Consider the following 22,039-nt stretch of genomic DNA (forward strand, 5'->3'; position numbering starts at 1 on the left):
AACATCAGAATACAAGCCCTCCTTCCACCTCAGACTTGGAATTCTAGAGAATATAGGCTGTCTCTTTCTTACAACTTCTGTGTCAGTCTGTCTTGTAATTGCTGTGCATTCTGATCCATTGAACAAATACTTGGTGTGGTGGGGCAAGCAGTGTAAATGCAAATTGTCATTTACCTCCTATAGTCTTGCATGATTTTGAAGGAGTTGTACTTTGCCTGCCTCATCTTACTAATTCTTTGTGCAATTGTATTAAAGCAGGTGTTATTTCCTTGCTATAAAGACAGAAAATTACTTAAGGGATATAAAAAGAATCTGGGTGTGTTTAGAATAGGTTGTAATTCTGGCCACAGCATGTATAGAAAAGCTTGTTAGATATCTTTAAAGATATGGTAATTATTAAACTAAAAGCTTTGAAGGGCAGGAAGTGTGTAATAGGTTCAGTACTGACGTAGAGTCAGATTCTGTTCTTCTGAAGCATTAGCCTTCTTAACCTTACTCTTTTAAAGTTCAGCTTTTATGTTTTCTCATTGCATGATGTCACAAGTTGTAGCTGCAGCACTTGTCTGTCAAGCATCACAAGCACACTCTCCCTGCTGGCTTTGAAGTTTACATGTGCAGGAATTTAGCTTAGTGCAGGCAACTGTGCTCTTCTAGCCATCTCTGGAACAGGGAAATGTGTTACTTCTGCAGAACATCTGTCCTAAAGTAAGGGTTGGAGCTCTAGGAATGACAAGCTATTCATCTGGGAGGAAACAAGCTACCCAGATAAATAAAATTCCCGTTTCCAGGAAGCCTGTGTCTTTATGTCCTAAGAATAGTTGACATGTCACCATTCCTGCTTCTGTGATTTTTTTTTTTAATTTCTCATTCTTTTTTCTTCTCTCACTCAGAAACTACTTACTTGCGTAAGGATCTTCTTTCCCAGGTTGTGTATATATTTTCTGTCTCCTTTTTGTTAAGAGAGTTTTGTTTGAATTGTCTGTTCCTTGAAACTATAGGTTCACTGATGTTTGTACCAGCCATGGTTGCATATGCTTCTATCCTGGCTTCCTTCTGTCTCATTCAAACCTTAATTTAAGCTTGTTAGTCCATAATCTCTCTGGACTATGAGTTAAGTATGTGCACAGCTTCAGACAGGGGAATCTTAATATGCTGTTGGGCCCACTATGAGGAAACAGTCTCTTCTTTTTTGAAGAGCTAAATGTGACCTCAGTTTCATTTGTTCCCTTCCTTCTATTGTCAAAACATCCAGTATGCACATAGAACACATACACAGCATAAGGAAATGCATAAAACCCCACAATTTGAAGTGTTTGCTTTAACAGAATGAAATAACCTTGAAAGTATTAACTAGAAAACTTGGTGAAATTGTGTACAGGAAATCATTCCAACTTGTCTTGATCTAGAACTGACTTGTCAAAGGAGATCTTTGATGCTTCACTGGGGAGTATACATAGCTCTGTCTATATATAGAGCTATATTTTGGAGATAAAAGTATATCCAGATTGTTTCCTGATAATTTGTTGGCCCTATCCAAGTAGTTTCTGGGTTATGAGATGTAAGTGGATATAAACTTGTAAATCTTTCCTTTATAAAGCCTAAAGGAAAAATTTGTTAAGATTCTTGGTGTGTTTCCTCTGTTCCAAACTACCTTGCTTTATAAGCTCTGCATCACCCCATAAAATTTTATGTGCAAATATTTCCTGTCTCTAGCATATATCCTACAGGACTTTGCTTAAACTTCCAGGTGAGAGCCTGGTTGTTAGAGTACATTAAATGGAACCATTTAGTGATAAGATGTCATGTTCATAGCCAGCATCTGAGCAAGCTGTACTCAAAGCCAGACTGCAGAACCCCAGAGTGCCCCATCTGCTTGTGTCATGTCTTAGTACACTGCAGACACATTCTTCAGTTCCTGTGGCTGCACCACTTCTGTGACAGGTTCTGCTGCTTTCACAACTACCTGGGTGGGGGCAAGTGGCGGCTCTACTTTTCAGGGAGGAGGCCTGGCTGGTAACATTTATGACTGATGGTTTCAATTAAAAAAAAAAAAAATAAAAACTCTGTCAGCTCTTACTAGTTGGCTGATTATAGTGACTCAGCCAGCTACTTGAAAGCTGATAATGACTAGAAGGCGTAAATAATACCCAGTCAACTTTAATAGAAAAAAAAAGTTGCCTGTACAGATTTCCTCTTACCTAACCCTTAAAACGTTCTTTTGCAGTGCTGACTTTTCCTGTCCTTGGTGAACAGAGGGAGTTGTCTTTTGGAAGTGTTCAAAGTCAGGGTTGGATGGGGCTTTGATCAACATGGTGTAGTGAAAGGTGTTCCTGCCCATGGGGGTGGGTGGAACTAGATAGCCTTTGAAGGTCTGCTCAAGTTAAAACCATCTAATTCTTTTGTTGATCTGTTCCTCTTTGAGTACATCTTGCTTGCTCTCTCTGGGCATCTGCCTTCCCCTTCTGTTTCTGTGCGAGCAATTCCCTTTCTCCTAAGGGTGCTGACAATGTAGGGGGAGCAAAATAGGTGGTTTGTGATGCATCTTGGTCTTCAGTCTTATTATTTTAGCTGTATGACTTAAATGCTAGAAGATAATGCATGCACTTAGTGTTCTGCCATTTTTTTACACCTTTGAAATTTATTGTTGCTATTTCCAAGAGAAAACCAGACACTAAACAGCATCTTTCACTATGAAGAGCAGCATAAAACACAGAAGTTGTAAATATGCCATTTTCTTTTTTAAGCCTTTCCCCTAACATTTATGTAACTTTTTAAAGTTTTATTTATAGAACCTTTTGCTTGAAGGGAAGACCTCTTGGGTCTGCCTTTCCTAAATATTTTTGTTGAGAGTGGTTTGAGGACACATGGTGTCCATATGTGCTTATGAATGCTCTTGGATAATTACTTTGGAGCAGTGTAAGGAAAGATGGAATCCTGAGCAACAGCTTATTTAGAAGGACTTGAAAACTCTGAGCTGCACCTAATTTTTACACCCCCATCTGCCATCCTGCCTCCAGAATGGATCAACCAGAGTCAGTGAGGTCCAGTTATGAATGACTTTGTAATTAATAAGAGGATTAATAGGATTTGGGCTGGTGCTCAGTGTGTGCTCCTGTATTCCTGGGCTCATAAATATTTATTTCATTACAAAAAAATTTAGTGTAAGAGGTTCCAAGTATTTGCTGAAATGACCAAAAATGTATGAATTGGTGTTTATAATGTAGTTTCTTCTGGTTTTTATTTAAATACGAGCACAAGAAGTATATTTACATAAATAAAATACTAAAACTGGTTTTAAAAGGTCATGCTGTGTGCTGCAGTCATTGTGGTCACCTTGAATAACGAATGAGGCTCTGACAAAAGAGTTGGACTAAGAAAACACTAGAGGAATGTTTAGATTTCCAGTATGGCAAGATGTTACTATATACTAGCTTTGGAAGTTTGGATGTGTGAGATACATTGTTGTAAAACTCATCCTAAGAGGTTGCTTCCAGAGGTAGTTTAAGCCGAGTTCCAGTGATATGTGTGTCTTTCCAGCTTGTATGGCTGTTGGAGGTGGCCCGTGGGTTTCTATTCAGGATAATTGGCCAAAGTGGGTTCAGTGCTTAGCAGTGTTACAGCTTTTGTGTTTGTTGCTTTTGTGTTAAGGGAGAGTTGAATCTCTTTAGGCACTTAAGTTTCTTGTGGTGTCTTACTTAAGAATCTGCTGTGTGATAATATGTCTTCACTTATACATTTAAACTCATGGTGTTGCTAACTTTTTTTTTTCCCTGTCGATGGAAGGGATTTTTAAACACAGGAAGCTCAATAAACAGGATTCTTTAAAATATTAGTACATTTTCTAAAATCTGTAGCTGCACTGATGCTTCGTTTCAGGAATGCATAAACACTTCCACTCTATACATTTTTTGAATAAACTTATTTTGTTTCTCAACAGAGGTGTTATGAACATAAGCAGTATAGAAATGGGCTGAAGTTCTGCAAACAGATCCTTTCCAATCCCAAGTTTGCAGAACATGGAGGTAAGTTTTAAAATGGCATGTGCTTTCTTTTTCAATGTACTTAACAGTAATTATTTTAATGTTGTATATCCCTTCACTGTTAACTTTTTGCCCATAAAGCAGTAAGAGCATCCAGAAACATGCATATTAAACGCTCACTGTTGGTAAGATTTGTCATGTTAAAGACAGATCTTACCAGTAGTCAGAGCTTCCCATTTTTTATCATTCAAGTCTAAGATTCATGATGCAAGTTTCCTAATACAAGTATGCAGTAATAAAATCACTTTTCCTGGGAAATTGATATTCACTCACGTAAAAGTGAAAAAAGGAAGAGGCTGAATATTGTTCAATATTCTGTCAGCTCTGTGGGCTGCTACTTTTCTGAAGGAATAGTTGTATTTTAAAAGAAGTAAAAGGTGTTTATTCCTTCACTGTATTTTCAGTCAGCTCTTAATACTTAGTGAAAGTCTCCTTGCACTGTTCAGAAATGCTTTGTGGTTTTTTTTGCAACTACTTTGGTATGGGTGGATGTGTAGAAATATCAGAGTTGTGAATAAATACTTGAGTAGTTAAAAAAATCTCCAAAAGCTTGTAGAACAGAAAAAAAAAGCTTGTAGGTTTAAAATAAAGCATTACTTCGTATTTTGATGGAAGTAGTATAAAATGTTTATTGCTGTGTAGGATATACTTAAGTGAATAATCTGACAGTAGAGTTTTCCATGTGAGAAAAGAATGAAATCTTGATAGTGAGAACTGAATCTAAATTTGCATTTATACTATGTTTAGGGTTGCTATATGGAGCTTAAAATCCATGAAAATGAATAACTCATGAAATGAGTAAAAAATTAAATAACTTAATCTTTTTCTTTCTTTCTTAGAAACCTTGGCAATGAAAGGACTAACATTGAACTGTCTAGGGAAGAAGGAGGAAGCTTATGAACTTGTGCGCAGAGGCCTAAGGAATGACCTGAAGAGTCATGTCTGTATCCTTTTTGAAACAGGGCTTTTGCTGATGAATGGAAAAGGTTGATTTTTGCATATCCTTGATTTATAGAATAGCAATAAAAGCCAGTTTAAACTTCAGACTGGAAGTTCAGAATTTTCAATTTCCAATACATATTTTGTCTAAGCTATTCAAAGGGCAGATGCTTTGCAGTCCTTACACTCCCAGTTAGCTTACATGTTATTCTGGCATGTATTGTGTATTTTTTATCATTAATCTACAACTGTAAACTCATGATGGGCATTTAAGCATGTGAATTGTTTTGGAAGCATGAGTAGTTACCATTACCTTGTTAAAAGACTGGTCATATACTTAGAGTGCAGGAAGTATCAGCACTTCAGTTGTCTAAAATTGTGTTTAAGTAAGCCTAATAGTATTTTCAGAGATCCTGTTACTTTGTTTCCTCCCCCAGTATATGTAAAGTAACGTTTACAGCACATTATACAGACTGTATACATATAACTGGCAAAGTTCTGACAAATAGAATTGTAACGTTCCTGTTGATTTATAAAACACCTTGAGAGCTTGTTGTCAGCTGTTCTGTCACTGCCATGTTAGAGCTCATTTGTCCCTGCTCAAATTCAGAGGAAGCCTTAATAGAGTTTTCCAGGTTGGCATGTCTATGGCCTTCTTCAGAGGTCAGACAAGAAGTATGATGAAGCTATCAAATGCTATAGAAATGCACTGAAATGGGACAAAGACAATCTTCAAATCTTGAGAGACCTTTCTCTGCTACAGATTCAAATGAGGGATCTTGAAGGGTACAGGGTGAGTATGCATTCTGCATATAATTATCATCTAGGGAACTGCAGCAAAGGTGGCAGATATGATTAATGACCCTTTAAAAAAAATAGTTAGGTCCAGAGGGTTAATGCATTTTCAGCTCAGTGCAGAATTGCTTGCCTTATTGAGGTGGTTTTTTTTTTTGATGCTGTATAACTCAGCCATAGACAATCTCCAGTCTTGTTCTTTTCAAGAAAAGATTCCTGTAGGTAAGAGGCAATGTGTTCAGAATTTGACTTCTATTCAGGCAAAGGAGTTTGTGTTTTAGTTACTTTGTACTATATATCCCTCCACCTTGACATCAGTGGCCCCCCGTTTTCTCTTAGCAGTAGGTAATAACAGAAGAAGCAGTGTGCTGCATGAGACATCATATTTTGGTTCCTTGCCAACTTGGGCATTAGTGAGTGACAGCTCCATTTTTTGGTCAGGTTTTCATCTTTTTAGGTTTCCCTTGCACCTCTAAAGTTATGTTATTTAAAACACATTAGTTGGTCTCTTCATGTAATATTTTCTTTTCAAATTAGGGTAACATTAGTTATACCCAGGAGCAAGTTCTGTGCTCAAAGTTGTGTGGAACCATCAGCTAGCACAGGTTCTCAGAGAACTTATTCCTGAGTCAGGACAATTCTTAATCACTGATTTTTCTCATACTAGATTTTTTCATTTAGAAATTTGGTTCTGCTCTTGCTGAGACAAGATAGCTGAAACTTTGTGTACGTGCCAAAATGCACATTTGCAAATTTCTGTTTTACTGGCCTCTGGATAAATGTGAATGCAAATTTTGTAATCTCTAAACACACAAGTAACACATGTTGCCAAATGCATTAAGGATTAAATGTTATAATGATTAGAAGTCAGTAGTTCATGGCTAATCATATGCTGGTCTCTGAAGAATGTGAATTTGCTTTCAAAACTGGGAATAAGATTGTGGATTTTTTCCTTTGCTTTAAATTCCAGCCTCTCCTACTTGAAACTAACTTTGAGTGATCATCATTCTATTAAAACAGCTGTAACTAGTTTTAGTTCTTTGTTAATCCCTACTTTTGACAGTTTAGACATTTTCCATAGGAAGTAACTATTTTCCTTTAAGTTACTTTAAAATGCCTTTCAGCAGTCTATAACAAAACAAGTTATAGCATTTTCCTTAGATTAAAATTGCATGATACCAAGCAAATCTGTTGTCTTTTCCAGCTGTAATTATCCTCTTACCAAAGAATAGGGATGTGTTTGTGTGACCTGTGTTGCCTAAGAGCACTTCCAATTATTTAAGTACATATGTACTTTCAAGGTCAATTTGAGCACTGGTAAATGTTCCTGCAATTGAAACCAAGTGTCCTTAATTATGTTCTGTTCATAAGTGGTTAGACAGGAAAAGCATGTATGTCATAGATTAACAAAATTAGTCTGACTCATCAGGATTTGGTTGGACATGTTATTTTGTGAAGGCTTACTTTTTTATTCAGTGAACACCATTGCAATTCAAAGTTTATTCTTTCTCTGGTTAATAAAATGCATATAGAAAACTATTTCGCAGTGACTTCTTAAATACTAAAATATTGAAGACAGACTATTGCCCAATGGATTCTATAGAGTGTCACAGTCAAGTCAGGAAAATTAGCAGCTACTTTTTTGCAGGAAACAAGATACCAGTTGCTTCAGCTCCGACCTGCACAGCGAGCATCATGGATCGGTTATGCCATTGCTTACCATTTGCTGGAAGACTATGAAATGGCAGCAAAAATTTTAGAGGAATTTAGGAAGACACAGCAGGTAAGAGGAGAATATGAAATTCCTATATGGAGTGCTGCTTAAGCCAAAAATAAAACATTCCTTTCATGATGAGAAAACTTCATGCATGACTAAACTTTCTTTAGTCAAATGAATTTGATCCCAAATTTTAGAATTAGAAGGCTGATCCTGTGTCTGGCTTTCCTGTGTAGACATCACCTGACAAAGTGGACTATGAGTACAGTGAACTGCTGCTCTATCAAAATCAAGTCCTCCGGGAAGCAGGGCTTTTTAAAGAAGCCTTGGAGCATCTTTGTACCTATGAAAAGCAGATCTGTGATAAACTGGCTGTTGAAGAAACTAAAGGTAATCGCTCACTTTCTGAAGATACATTTAAACACATAGCATACAATGGGATGTCTATATTGTCAGCTTTTCCCATCTTTTGGAACTCAGTTTGTTTTTAGCTTAATTTATTTAATTTTGCTGTTGTAAAGGACTGCTTGTCTCACAGCTTATTCAGTCCGTCATGCTCTTGTCCCAGATTGGTAAGACATCAGTGAGGTACAGATATGCTCTTCTGAAACTCTTAAGCTAACAGGCATTTCAGACAGGAGATTGGAAACTGATGTTCTGAAGTTCTGTCTGAGTAGTGTGCCCCATGCTGTTAGCGCTTTGATAGTGGCCCTGACAAGGATGCCACGTGCTGGAAAGGAAGAATCGTCTTTGGTACAGCAGAAGGCTTTTAAATGTCCTCAGTCACCCTTGCAGCATGTAGAAATCGGCTCTTCAGTGAGGCTAGGGTAGCTTCTGTTGTATTATTATAAACCTGGTGTATAATACTGTAACAGATCAATACAGTAGTGTAGCTTATATTCCACAGATGGAATTGCAGAGTGTTACAAATTCATTCTAACAGCTCTATTAACAGGTGCACTTTCTTAAAGCATGCTTTGTTCCTCTTCTGTTTGATGCTTGTACAGTCTTTCTCTGAAACTGCCAATCTGGTGAAGGTACTGTTTGTTCTTGGCCCACACTGGAATCTGTTTAGATGATTGTTTAAAGTAAAGAGAAGAAATCCTTTTACTGTAGTTTGTTCATGTAGATGTTGTAGCAAGTTCCTATTTCTGCTAATGGTAATCTCACTGTCTTGCAAAAGGAACCTAGGAATTGAGTAGTGACAGTAATGGGAGGTGTGGTGCTTCAAGGAAATTGATTGCAGATGACTTTCCACAGTAGCTGAATATCTTAGTTGGTTTGCATATAAAAGAAGATGGATATAGAGACTGCAGTATCACAGATAATTTTTGAAACACAATAGTGGGGCTTTTGGGTGTGGGAGTGGTTTTTTTGTGACTTTATTTTTTACCTGAAGGATCTTTTGACATACTTTATGTTCTGTGTTGATATACTATGTGACATACTTAGTGTTCGAAGGTCCAGAGTTTGGGATGAAAATAAGTTCTGCAAATAGGACTTGATTAAAAATAAACCTGAGAGCAAAACACCAAACATCCTAGAAAGTTACCAGACAAAAGGATTGGAAATACTTTTTGTAGTCTGTGTGCTTTCAACAGGGTGCAAGTGATTAATATTTTGGGCACAGATCCCATTGTGTTGTTTGCACTGGCTTGGCTGCTGTGTATTCTCTATTGTAATAAATGAGTGTGTACAAATTTTAAGCACACATGCAAAAGCCACTGTGGATGAAGTATCACTAAAAAACACTGAAATTTGTATTGGCATTTGCTGCTGTTAGATAGGAAAAAAATTTAACTTTCGCCTCAGAGAAAGAATTTAAGGTTTATTTTCTGTTGTTCTCAGTGAGTGAACTATTGATGTTTTCCTGGGCATTAGATTCTGTGTGTAGTCCTCAAGTTACTCTAACTGTGGAAAACAGCATCTCTTGACAAAATTGCATGTTAATTATGTTACATAGGGAAGAAGAAAGGTAAATTTGCTTTTTCCTCTTTAAACTGGATAAAAAAAATCTTGCCTTAGTCTAGACTTATATTGTTCACATCTGGTGTGTAATTTGTTCATGCCTAACATTTGCCAATAGAAAGCTTTGTTAAATAGTTCTCCATTGTGAAATGGGGAATCTACTGCTGTTGCAGTTCCAGCATTAACAAAGATGCTTATACAATTGTTAGACCAAATTTTTACTTTATCACACTTAATTTGTATTGAAGTTTCATTAAAAGGAAACTTGCATAATCTTGAAAATTCATTCATCTAATCAATGGCTTGATTAAAAACACTGAAGTTAGTTTCATGAAATACCAGATTGAAGAACCATTCTCTTACTTGCAGCACTGCAGTTTGGTTTTCAAGATGCTGTATACCTCAAATACCATGTGCTGCTTTTAATTGCCTTCTGCAGTAAAAACTGCACTTAAAGTAACCAGTCCCTTCAGTAAGGAAAAAAAACCAAACCACATGCATTTTGCATTAAATTTTCAAGTAAGTTGGAGGAATTACAGGCCAACCTGTAATATCTTACTTTAACTGCAGCAATTGTCAAAATAAAAGCATATCTGTCAACCAGTTTGTAATGTTATATGTAGTGCTTATTTTTTCTATGAAATTAGAATCTGGATGGAGCTAAGGATTATCCAGTCTTTTAGTGTAGAGTGATAGATGTTACAGTGCTTTAGAACCTTGTTACCTTAATTTAAAACATCTTGTTTTTCACACAGGAGAACTCCTCCTTCAGCTTGGCAGACTTGAAGAAGCAGTTGAAGTCTACAAGGGACTGCAAGAAAGAAATCCTGAAAACTGGGCTTACTACAAAGGCTTAGAAAAGGCACTTAAGCCAGGTAATGATTTGATATCTTGTAGTAAATAAGCTTTTTCTATATATTTAAAATTATTATGTGTATGAAAAGCTTGTATTGCTTTAAATACTAAAACTATTATTTAAAAAGTCCCCATTTAAATTCTGCTTTTTAGTCAGAGTGTGTACATACCGTCATAATGTTGGGGTTTCTTAAGAAAGATAGGAAATATTTCTTGAATTGTTGTTACCTTGTCTTATCTAAAATCATAGAATCATAAAATTGCAATACTCTTTGTGTGTGGTTGAAAGAATAGAATTATTTCTTACATGACAGTTTTAATTTTGAATTTTTCCTTTACTGCCTCTGTTATCTTAATCTTATGTTGTAGCTAATACAACTGAATGGTCTTCTTTGAAGGTTTTAGCAATAAGGCAGGAGCTCTTTTTAAGATCAGAGATAAGCAGATAGTATTCTAGAGCTGCAAGTGAATTAGCAGATACAGTGTACCTTGGAGTCATTCAATTCATTAGTTTTATAAGAATAAGGAGGAAATTCTGTGCTTTAGGAAGGCTATAGCCATTATATATATTATATTATAGTTGCTATGTATTCTGATTCTTTTTTTAGGCAGGTATAAATCACTTTGTCTGCCCTCCTTTTCCTTCTTGCCAGAATGGAAAGTAAACTGTAAAATTCTCTTCCAGCTAATATGATGGAGAGACTAAAGATCTATGAGGAGGCCTGGACTAAATACCCAAGGGGACTAGTTCCAAGAAGATTACCATTAAACTTTTTGTCTGGTAAGTGCATTTTTTGCTGAGCAGGTAGTGATCAATTTTTGTGTTTCTTAGATTCTGATTTAACAGTATAAACAATCTGCAATTGATGAGTAATGTCTGGTAAAACAAAATCAACAGGTCTTTTTCCTCTCAAGGTGAAAAGTTTAAGGAATGTCTGGACAAGTTCTTAAGGATGAATTTCAGCAAAGGTTGCCCACCAGTCTTCAATACTTTGAGGTCATTATATAAAGACAAGGAGAAGGTAAGTGTTCTAACCAGTTTTTATGTGTTCTGCCTCATAACTGTGGTGTATTGAAGAAATGAAGAAAACCATTTTTCTTCAGTTTTCTCTCCATGAGCACTGCTTTAGATGACCTGATATAGTGGAGATAAAAAAGAAGCACATATGTTGGGCATACATCTGCCAAGTTGGTAAATGTAGAAGACTTCAGATTTAGTAATTCTAAGCTGTGTAAGTGTTCACCAAGAGGCCTGGTCTTAATTTGTTAAAAATAAACTGAGGTTGAGTATGTTCTCAAATGTAATGTAATTCAGGATATTGCAGACTTTTCTTACCAAAATAACTAGTTTGGGAAACACCAAGTAGCTCAACTTGAAATAAAATACTACATAGCCCACAGATTATTTTTCTGTCTCTCGTCTTGTATGTGTAGGTGGCAATCATAGAAGAGCTCGTGATAGGTTATGAAACCTCTCTAAGAAGCTGCAGGTTATTTAACCCAAATGGTGAGTGCTGAGACTGTTGGGCTTCATGGAAGTAGTGCCTGGTTGTAAGCATTGTGTGTCCATTCAGAGGTGGGGAAATAGGGAGTGAAGAAACAAAGGTGATGTGGGTTTTTTCTGGTTTTCCCCTAATGCAGAACTGAACCATAGCTGTCAAGTATGAAGTCTGTATTCAAAATATAGTCACTTGTTCTAAACTTTTTTCCTGGATCCACAAATTTAGTCATCTCTTTGCAGTTTTGAGTTCAAGTACACTATTTTCAAGACTTGAATTTATCACTGTTTGGGAAACTAGAGTTCGAAAGCTGTGTCAAATCTCTAATTACAGAAATGCCAAACAAAAGGCAATATACTGATAGTACAATCTTCAAGGAGAGGTGTCTTTTTTGAGCTTTGGTGGGGACTAGGTTTTGTGATCTTGGAGGTTTTGCATATCTGACTGCCCTAAGCAAATACTTGGAACATAGTGCAACTGCTTTTGACCCACCAACTCCCTTTTCCTGAAAAACACAGGAGGAGAAGGGAGCAGTATATGCCTAGGCCTTGGATAGACTTAAAAGCTTGTGTATGTACCTGGAGCCAGTTGTTTGAAAGCTCTCCTAGGTCTGACAGAGAGGCAGAATTAACTTCAGTGTTTAGAGCATTCTACTTCAGGTATGTTGTTTTAGTAATAAACTGAACAAACAACTTCTGTCCATTTTGCTCCTGCCAGATGATGGTAAAGAAGAACCTCCAACCACTTTACTCTGGGTCCAGTATTACTTGGCTCAGCATTATGATAAAATTGGACTGCCATCCCTGGCTCTAGAATATATAAATGCTGCTATAGAAAGTACTCCCACTTTGATAGAGCTCTTCCTTGTGAAGGCAAAAATCTATAAGGTAAGTTTGGCTTTATTCTTAGTGACTAATGGTTATTCATTTGTTAGGAATTCTAGTGAGTTTCTAGGTGAGATGGGGTTTTCTGCTGCATATGAAAAAGCCACTGTGTAGGTTTCTAACTCAATAAAGGAGAAATGTACAGCAAAATGTGAATTCCCAGTTTAAAAATCACACTGATAAATTAGATTGAGTCTTTCATCTGTTCTTACCCCCTGGTTTTTTTAGCTGCTTAAAACAATTTCTCAGGGTGCACAATGATGTTTTATCAGAATGGGATTATCCAAACTGGTTCTTTAGGCATTTTCAGGAAGAACATTCAGTGCTGAAAGACCAGTAATTCCATAATGAGGAAAGGTATTTACCTGCTTTTTTTTTTCCAAGATCTATTGCTTTTGAAGTAAGCCGTTTATTTTTTAAAAGTCTAAAAAAAAACCCTACTTATATCAAGCAGTAGGTAGATAAAACATGCATGCTTTACAATTACTCAATCTGATTTCAATTTCTATCTTTATAGCATGCTGGAAATATTAAAGAAGCTGCAAGGTGGATGGATGAAGCTCAGGCTTTGGACACAGCAGACAGATTTATCAACTCCAAATGTGCAAAATATATGCTGAAAGCAAACTCCATTAAAGAAGCAGAAGAAATGTGTTCTAAGTTTACACGGGTTTGTTGCACTTTACTTTAGCAGTCTTGGGAATAATGTGGGCCTAATCCCTTGTGGAATAACATTTTTTTTTTTAACTTTGCAGTTAGTTTCACTATCATATTTAAATTCTGTTTCAGAGCAGCTATGGTTGCTTGCTTCAGTTATAGTAGTCCGTAGCAGGGTTTGAATTAATCTTGAATAAGTACAATTCCATAAGAATAAGTGAAAACTCCATAAAGCTTGGGTTTGGTTATTTTTGCTAGGTAGGAAAAATACAGCATGCCTGTTTCAGAGAGAACTTCTGAGAAAATAATCTTTGCACAATAATCTTTGCATTTAATGTTGATTCTGTAGGATACTTGTAAGATCTGGTAAAGTTGTCCATGACTCTTTTTTCTAATGGTAGTATATTAAGAGAATTCAGATTGGAACATAATTTTTGTGTGGCTAACAGCTAAGAGCCTTTGTGAGGTGTCTTCCTTGTGTGAACATTTCATCCCCAAGTCCTTGTTTATCAGTGATGAAGGAAGGCTGCATGTTACACCTCTTTTATTTTTCCCTGTTCTTACACATGACCAGTTGTCTGGAAGAAAAACGTTGTGTTATGGAAATTGCATAATTTTATGCATCACTTTTTGTGTCTGCAGTAGCCCCATTTTGATAGGTTTGATGGTCACACAGCTTAGTTACTTTTTAAAATGTACTGCTTTGATATTATTCTTTCATAAATGCTAGTCAAAACAGCTCAGTGAAGTCTCTCCAGACTTTTTGTCAAATTACAGTTTTGGAGCACTGGAAGTGTCATTTGTGTGTTGTCTATGGGAGACGGGCAACAAGCTGTTGGGATCTACCTGCAAAAGTAAAGCCTTTTCTGTTTGTTTGTCCCATGTTCTCCTCTCTTAAAGAGCAGGAGAAACCTGGAATGTCAGGTAGGTTGAATGGAGAGAAGGGGGAGTGGTGTTTATAAAGGAAACCTGAAGGATCTTGTGAAATGAAGGCAATGTGCAGGCAGACATGAGGGGAGGGGAAGTTCTGTTTTATATATGCTCAGTAGCTCTATGTCAGAGTTTTTATGCAAACCCACTATGAATTTTGGTTAATTTGACCTCCTTAAGCAGCTCTAAGATGATGTTAAAAAGGAACTATAGCAGTTACCTGAAACTAATCTTGAAAAATATTGAAACAATTTGATCAAGTTGCTCTTTAGAATCTTATTTATTTCCATTTGATCTTATGTCTAGTGCTCAAATACAGCCTCTTAATTAAAAAAAAAAATAGCTAGAGGAGTCCTAGATTAAGCATAATGCAAATAGAACTGATACTTCCCCTCATTTTCAGTTGCCTAAATCAGACTGTTTTGAACACTGTCTTTCTCTTTCATTGCTAAGTTCTATGGATCTGTGCAAGTATATATCCATACCAGATTTGAAAGACAACTGTAATCCCGTTTTTTGAACCAGAAGGTGTCAAAGTTAAGTGTTCCTTTTGCCTTGCCATCAGTACTAGAGGGTAAGGCATTAGAAATAATCATCTACTACTACTGTGAGGATGCTTAGCTCAATCAGCAGTTCCCTGAAAGATGCAGATGGCACTTTTAGTTGAGAGGGAAAAAATCCTGCAGGATTTCCTGCAGTTGTCAGTATCTTGTTGTGGGCTAGAACTTCTCTGCCATTTTTTCCATGTTGCCATGTGTTACTTAACGTGCACACAGTATTAAAAACACTGAATGAAGAAGGTCTCTCCTAACCTAAAGATCAGCAACTGTCACAGTGAAATAGTCACTGCCTGGCTCTTCATTGCGTCTTTGTGACTCTTCTGATAGGTGTAACAAATATTTTTATATCTGTATTTTTATATTAATCAACAAAGCTAGTCGGTTTTAACTGTGGCATTTCCAACTTCAAAGACTCCAGTTCTGATATTTAACATTCATTTTCTTTATTTGTGCTTTTAATTAGGACAAGATAAAAAAAATAGCAGCTGATGACTCCAGTGAGATTTATTTTTTGTATAATGCTGTTTTTGCTTTTAGGAAGGAACCTCGGCAGTAGAGAACCTTAATGAAATGCAGTGCATGTGGTTTCAGACAGAATGTGCACAAGCCTACAAGGCAATGAACAAATTTGGAGAAGCACTTAAGAAATGCCATGAAATTGAGAGAGTACGTATTCAGCTCAACGGCTTAGATTGGAAATCGCTGGTTGAAGTTTACTGTGCTGATATGTTACTTTTCTGAGCAGTAAGGGTGCAGTTCGTGTAGCTTCAGGAGGGATTTCGTGTTGGTTACTGGCAGGTTTTTATAGTTGCATTTCCTCCTAAAAGTGCCATTGTAAACTGTGTATTATGAAAAGATTTTATAAAGTTACTTAAAGATCCAGACGAGGGGAGAAAGCTGTCAACAATAATCTTCGTTCTGGCAGTGTACATAAGAAATGGGTATTTAGATACAAATGAAGAGTATGTGCACTTTAAGTCCAAAAATAAGTGGATGAGCTGACAAGCCCATCCTTAAAGTAAAGGACAGATCTCAGTTATTATTAAGGCACTGTTTTAGAGTTACACAATAAATGTTTACAATATTACCAAAAATATTAACTATCTTTTTAAAAAAAAGCTACAGTTTAAAAGAAGCTATTGCAAACAATAAAGAGTTAAAGTAGAAATTTTATTAAAAAGGGGGGACCACTTGCACATTAAATGTAGATATCCATAGTGAGGTAAACCACAAAATTTGGATGCACAACTTTAAAAAGAAGCAAGTATGGGTTTGTTTTTGTTTAAGCACATTAAAGTCTAGAGAAAAGACCAGACAGCTGAGGGTGTTTTAAAAGAAGCGCTGAAAGCAGAACTTAGTAGGAAGCTGTGCCTCTTTGCAAATAGAGAGGCGTTAGGGAATTTCAGCACTTCTGCTCTTCTGCAGGGAGGATTCAGCTCTGGAATATTCTCTGATTTGAAAAAAGTGATGTAAAATTATCAAAGTAACCTGGTCTAGTGAAAGGTATCCCTGCCTATGGCAGAAGGTTGGAAACAGAGGACCTTTAACGTCCCTTCCAATCTACACCAGTTTGTGATTTGCCAGGACTGTGTTTTATTTACACAAATCCTTTAAATAAATAAGTGTAAGGTTTTTTTGTATAAGAAACGATTAGTCTTGTAAAATGTCTTTGGTACCAGAAGAGGTCAGCAAATGAAGTGATAACTTGAGCCACCAAAAAGAATATTTCTAAGGATTTTAGTCACTATGTTTAATTTATTCATTGGATTAATTGAAGGTGTAGCAAAGTTCAGCAATAAGCTAAGCAAATATGTTGAATTCGGAAACCATCAGCAAAGCTTTTGTAAGAAAAAGCAGTGCCTTCTAAATCTTTCAGAGGGACCAGTTAAGCAAAGGGGGCAGTCTAGTTGATAAAACGTGTTGTGGTTTTCAGAAGCACTTTTTATCTCATACTTTGCACTGTAAAGGATCTAAACTGTCTCAGAAAAAGTAGGGAAGCTGATCTCATGGATTTAATAGCTGATTCGTGGCTGGGGAAATAGAGTAGGAGCAAATAATCAGCTTTTGTGAGAAAAGGAGTTTATCATGGAGATTACTAAGGCATCTCTATAGAGTCTTCATTATTTCATCAATACATGATCACAGAAACAGACTGAAAACTGCAAGGACAACACCTGCTCTGTCTCAGTACTAAATGATTAAACAGCCCATGAAATGTAATGTTCAGCAGTGTAGTCAGTGACAAATCCTCTGCCTATGCATAAGTAGTAAAAGGTCTTAAAATAATGCTACTCAGGAATCCTGAAACTATTACAGATAATGTTTCAAAAACTTCTCTGCAGGTGTGGAGCAGCAGTTGAAAGGACACGTGAGGAATTAAAACTTCAGAAGTAGTGCTTTTCTTCCTTTTTGTAAATCTGTCACACTGTTCTGAGTGTAACATCTTCTTAAAAATGTGCTAGTAAAACACCAGCTGTGGGGTAGCTTCCAAAGGAAGAGACCACAATTAGCTTGTTGTGCTTACTCTTCTATCCTGAGCTTTGATAAACAAAGCTGAGTTTAGGATAAAGTTATATGAGATCATAAGTACTTGGAGAAGTTCAAGAGGGGAATGACTTTTTTACTGCATCTTAAACAAAAACAAAGGGACATTAGATGGTGTGGAAAGCAGAGCTTGAACAAAAGAAAGTACTTTCTCACATCATGTCTGATTTAAGTGTGGGATTTATTGCCATAGTATTTAGTGGAAATCAAAATTATATTTTTTGAATGAAAAAAAAAACTAGACCAGTTCATAGAAGAAAAACTCCTTAAATGATGTTTAAGTGCAATGACTGTAAAACCTTTGTTAAACCAGAAATTCTCAGAAGTAGTTACTTTTAAGAGACTGAAATTAATGTGTTTTGGTTCTGGGCTAAGATGCCTTCTGTTCTTTTCACCATGACTTTGTTTTTGGAGGGTTTTGTTAACATTTGTAATAGTTAGGTTGTATTTGTCAGACAGTAGGCTTTTACTAAATTATTATTTTGAAAGTCCAGCTTAGTCTCTCATTGTTAATACTTGCTAATTTATGTTATGTTACATTGTGACAGCATTTTGTAGAAATCACGGATGACCAGTTTGACTTCCATACTTACTGTATGAGGAAGATCACCCTTAGGTCTTATGTGGATTTGTTAAAACTAGAAGATGTGCTTCGACAACATCCCTTCTACTTCAAAGCAGCACGCATTGCCATAGAGATCTATTTGAAACTTCATGATAATCCCCTAACAGATGAAAATAAAGAACATGAGGCTGATACAGGTATTCAACCCTCAGGATTTATTCATTGTGCAGTTTCACTAATTAGTGGGTATTTTAAGAAGGTCTGTGGTAGCCAGAAACAGTTCTACACAACTCAAAGTTAACAAATTGCAGCTTGGACTTCAATGTAAAGTAGATGTTCTGCTGGAAATTGAACTAATGTATGCTTTTATTGTGGTTATTACAAAACAATGATGGGTTTGTAGTGAGAGTTGTAATTCTTAAGTGCAAATGTTTGTGTTAGAGAATGACTGCAAAACCATGAATTCTTATGGTTAATCCATGGAATAGGAGATTGAAGCAGATGTGCTTGGTAGTAGCTTTTCTAAGCATTTTATCAGTGTGTAGAAATTTCACTAGGTAACAACTTAAATTTTATCATCTCTTGATTCTGATGTAAAAATAATGTTTAAATAATCTATTTTTTTCTCACATTTCTGATTTGAGAGCAGCTTAAGCAATTGTGGCTTGTGGCATCTCAAATGGTACAAACAGAGGATCCTTCATGAGAGAATCCTTTAAGAGGAATTTGTCAAGTTCTAGTACTTTTCATCTCATTATACTATTATTTTAATTTCTGTCCCCTGATTCCACTTAGGAATTTGTGGATTATGAAGCATCAGCATAGACTATAAAACAATCTATCCATAGTAAATAAGCTTTTACAAAGGTAATGAGAGCAGTGCTTGTTAGTAGATATGGTTTAAAAAGGTGATGCTGTCTGACATCTGCTTGATGCTGTTAATACAAGTGTTGTGTGGTTTTGTCCTTTGTGTGTGTACAGCAAATATGTCTGACAAAGAGCTAAAGAAGCTACGAAATAAGCAGAGAAGAGCTCAGAAGAAAGCACAACTGGAGGAGGAGAAGAAAAATGCTGAGAAGGAGAAGCAACAGAGGAATCAGAAAAAGAAGAAAGATGATGATGATGAAGAAATTGGAGGACCGAAAGAAGAACTTATCCCTGAGAAACTGGCAAAGGTGCTTACCAATGTAATCATAAAGTCTTAGAAATTTCTAGAAAAGTTGCAGTAAGCACACATAAAACTTAAAAGCCATTCAAATAACTTTATAATTTTTTTTGGTATGGCATCTCTGCACAGGCAGTGTTTTAAAAATAATTCCGTTCTAGGGCTAGTTGGTTAGATACAGTGTCAGTAGTGTGGAAATCACAGCTTTTGTGCCTCGTTCTCAAAGGCAGTAATTGAAGTCATAAACATTTGCTACATCTGGAATTATCTCCGTGCTGCACTAACTTGTTGATTGTACCCTATTTCTAGTTGGTTGTGTGGAAATCTTTCTGTCCTGTATGTAAGGTGATTATCATTCACTCTTTTATGGCCCCTGATATTCTTTTGTTGGCAGTCTGTCAAAGAGGAGATATTGAAGCACTGAATGCTTTAACAGGATTTGTTTGCATATGTTTTGAATGGGGGGAAAAAAAGGAATAAAGAAGCTGTAGTAGTAAATAGTAGACTAGACTGAGATGTATTTAGAGATCTGGATTAAGAACTATAGAGAGATATAAAAGGGAGGTGACTCAAAAGACTCTTCCTTTATAGCAGAAGTTACACCTCTGAGGAGCAGGTAAACACTAAAAAAATGTGAGGGAAAGATAAGAAAATCATAGAGACTGGAAAAATTAAATTATAGCAATAGCAGTATTGATAGTCTATAGATCCAGTATTCTGGATCTGTATTCTTATCCTTCACACTGAAGTGAGTTGTATTTGCTCTTGAAGGGATATTTTAAAGTTGAGTCAGTGAACTTCACTCTGTAGCCAGGAAACAAGTGACTTAAACTTGACTAGTTATTAAGACTATTGCTGGTATTTCCATGTTGTAGTTCACTGGTTGCAAGAAGCAGAACTAATTGCAATGCTAGTCAAGATGGAAATGCAAAACATGTATTGAAATTGAGTTCTGTAGTAGAGGGATGTCATGGGATAGCTGTGAAAAATCTAGCCAGTCCCTGAGATTATAAGGAATAGTTGCAGCTGTATAATGCATTTCATATCACAATCATGATATAGACACTTCCAAATGCAGTTGGTGCCAAAATCCCATTTTTCACATAGTCACAAATAGTTTTCCTGAAACAGCTGCCCCTAGACTTGTTTGGATATGTATCCTTGGCACTAAAGGCATGGCTTTGAAATGGGGTTTTATAGGTTCCAAATGTTTATGTGCACAATGTGTATGTAAAATCAGCAGCGCATAGAAGTGATGCAAGTGTTTTTTATGAAAGGTGCTGTAGTTACATTTAGCAGGAAGGTGTCAATTGCAATCTTCAACTCAAGTTATTTGCAACTTGAGTATCAAGTTTTGATTGCAATAGTTGCAAACAAGTGTATCACTTCAACATTGCTGAATTGGTATTGCCACACAAAAAAAATTGTATTTGCTTCTTAGAGATCAGTTTCTGTTAATAAAAAAATTTAAGGTCAACAGACAGTTCTTGTTTGAGTAAACCCAAATCTCTGTATGCAAGATACTTGTCTGTAAAGAATTTTGCACAGAATTAATTTGTGTGAAAGCTGTCTATTTACTGGATTAACTAGTTAGGGTCAGGAGACCTTTTTCAATATCTAATTACTTCCAGCTTGCTGTTGGTATTTTGGCTGGGACTGTCACCATGACCTGGCAGCTTTTAGGAACCTGTCTGAAGCTCACATGAGCAGAATGTCATGGGTGTTTATCAGTCATTTACCATCACCTCAGGCCCATGTATGTAGGTTGGTGTGGGCAGCCACACTGCCCTTTTCAGGCAGGTTCAGCTCCAGTTGTGTTCACTACTGGTGTATTACAGAAGGAAAAGATTTGTGTTTCTTTAGCAGAGCATGATTTGTAGCCGTCAGAAAGCAAATATTTTAGAGTTTTTAGTCTGTGTTTAGACATTGAGTGAAAGTTGCAAAATTTGTAACAGAAGAGGTTCTAAGCATCTTCTTCACTGCCTTAGGAGAGTACCTCTGATGTAACTCAGCAATAGCTGGTTTTTGTCGTTGTAGTTACTAGGTTTCAACTTTGACTTAGTTGTGTGTCACTTCCTTGAATCTGTAGGTTGAAGCACCTTTGGAAGAAGCCATTAAATTTTTAACACCCCTGAAGAATTTAGTGAAGAACAAAATAGAGACTCATCTTTTTGCCTTTGAGATTTATTTTCGAAAAGGTAGGTGAGAGCACTTCATGAAAGCAAGCAAATCGTAAAGGTGTATATTGGAACTTGTACAGCAATTATTGATGAGGTGTGAGGAGCCCATCCCTGTCATGACACAGAACTTTTCACTGGACCAACACTCCAGCAATGAGCAGTATGTGAAAAGGAAAGTTTTGACATTTGGTGATTATCCATTTAATTCACTGGTTAAATAGATGCAGGTTATTAAAAGTAGCTTTTGTGGCACACTCAGCTGTAAATTCTTCTGATCATTCTAATTTCAAACACTAAATAGTCCTGTTAAGACAATGCACTGATTTCCTGCCACAGGTTTTTGAACACTTTTCAACACTTGGTTTTTCTTTCCAGAGAAGTTCCTTCTGATGCTTCAATCTGTAAAGAGAGCCTTTGCTATTGATTCTAGTCATCCTTGGCTTCACGAGTGTATGATTCATCTTTTCAGCAGTGGTATGTATCTGTTTGGTAAGACTCCATCTGTGCACACTGCCAGGTGATGCCAAACCTGCAGTCATTGATTTTTAGCACAATTAATTCAAAATATTTAAAGCATATATTAGAAAACTGATTCCTGCTAAAGTTAAGCATGGTTATTATGACTGCATCTGCATTTAGGAGTCATTCCAGTATTGTTAAGAGTTTTTAAGACTGTGAGCAGTATGTGAAGCCTGAAAGAGAGAAGCAGTGAAGAAATGGAAATTGCAGAGTGAGGCATTG

General features: G+C 36.5%; 1 protein-coding gene across 1 annotated transcript in view; it reads left to right on the forward strand.

Moving 5' to 3' along the window:
- Nucleotides 1-22,039, forward strand: part of NAA15 (N-alpha-acetyltransferase 15, NatA auxiliary subunit) — a 37,490-nt gene that overhangs the window by 10,682 nt on the left and 4,769 nt on the right. The window contains exons 2-17 of the mRNA XM_030238962.2: nt 3,938-4,022; nt 4,880-4,984; nt 5,615-5,772; nt 7,423-7,557; nt 7,728-7,881; nt 10,215-10,334; nt 11,000-11,095; nt 11,230-11,336; nt 11,749-11,821; nt 12,531-12,700; nt 13,215-13,367; nt 15,382-15,510; nt 17,937-18,150; nt 18,935-19,128; nt 21,208-21,316; nt 21,674-21,772. Of these exons, the coding sequence (XP_030094822.1) occupies nt 3,938-4,022; nt 4,880-4,984; nt 5,615-5,772; nt 7,423-7,557; nt 7,728-7,881; nt 10,215-10,334; nt 11,000-11,095; nt 11,230-11,336; nt 11,749-11,821; nt 12,531-12,700; nt 13,215-13,367; nt 15,382-15,510; nt 17,937-18,150; nt 18,935-19,128; nt 21,208-21,316; nt 21,674-21,772 (2,101 nt within the window). The remainder of the gene's footprint in view (nt 1-3,937; nt 4,023-4,879; nt 4,985-5,614; nt 5,773-7,422; nt 7,558-7,727; nt 7,882-10,214; nt 10,335-10,999; nt 11,096-11,229; nt 11,337-11,748; nt 11,822-12,530; nt 12,701-13,214; nt 13,368-15,381; nt 15,511-17,936; nt 18,151-18,934; nt 19,129-21,207; nt 21,317-21,673; nt 21,773-22,039) is intronic.

The sequence above is a fragment of the Serinus canaria genome, chromosome 4 (assembly GCF_022539315.1).
Source record: "Serinus canaria isolate serCan28SL12 chromosome 4, serCan2020, whole genome shotgun sequence".
In the NCBI taxonomy this organism is placed as follows: Eukaryota; Metazoa; Chordata; class Aves; order Passeriformes; family Fringillidae; genus Serinus; species Serinus canaria.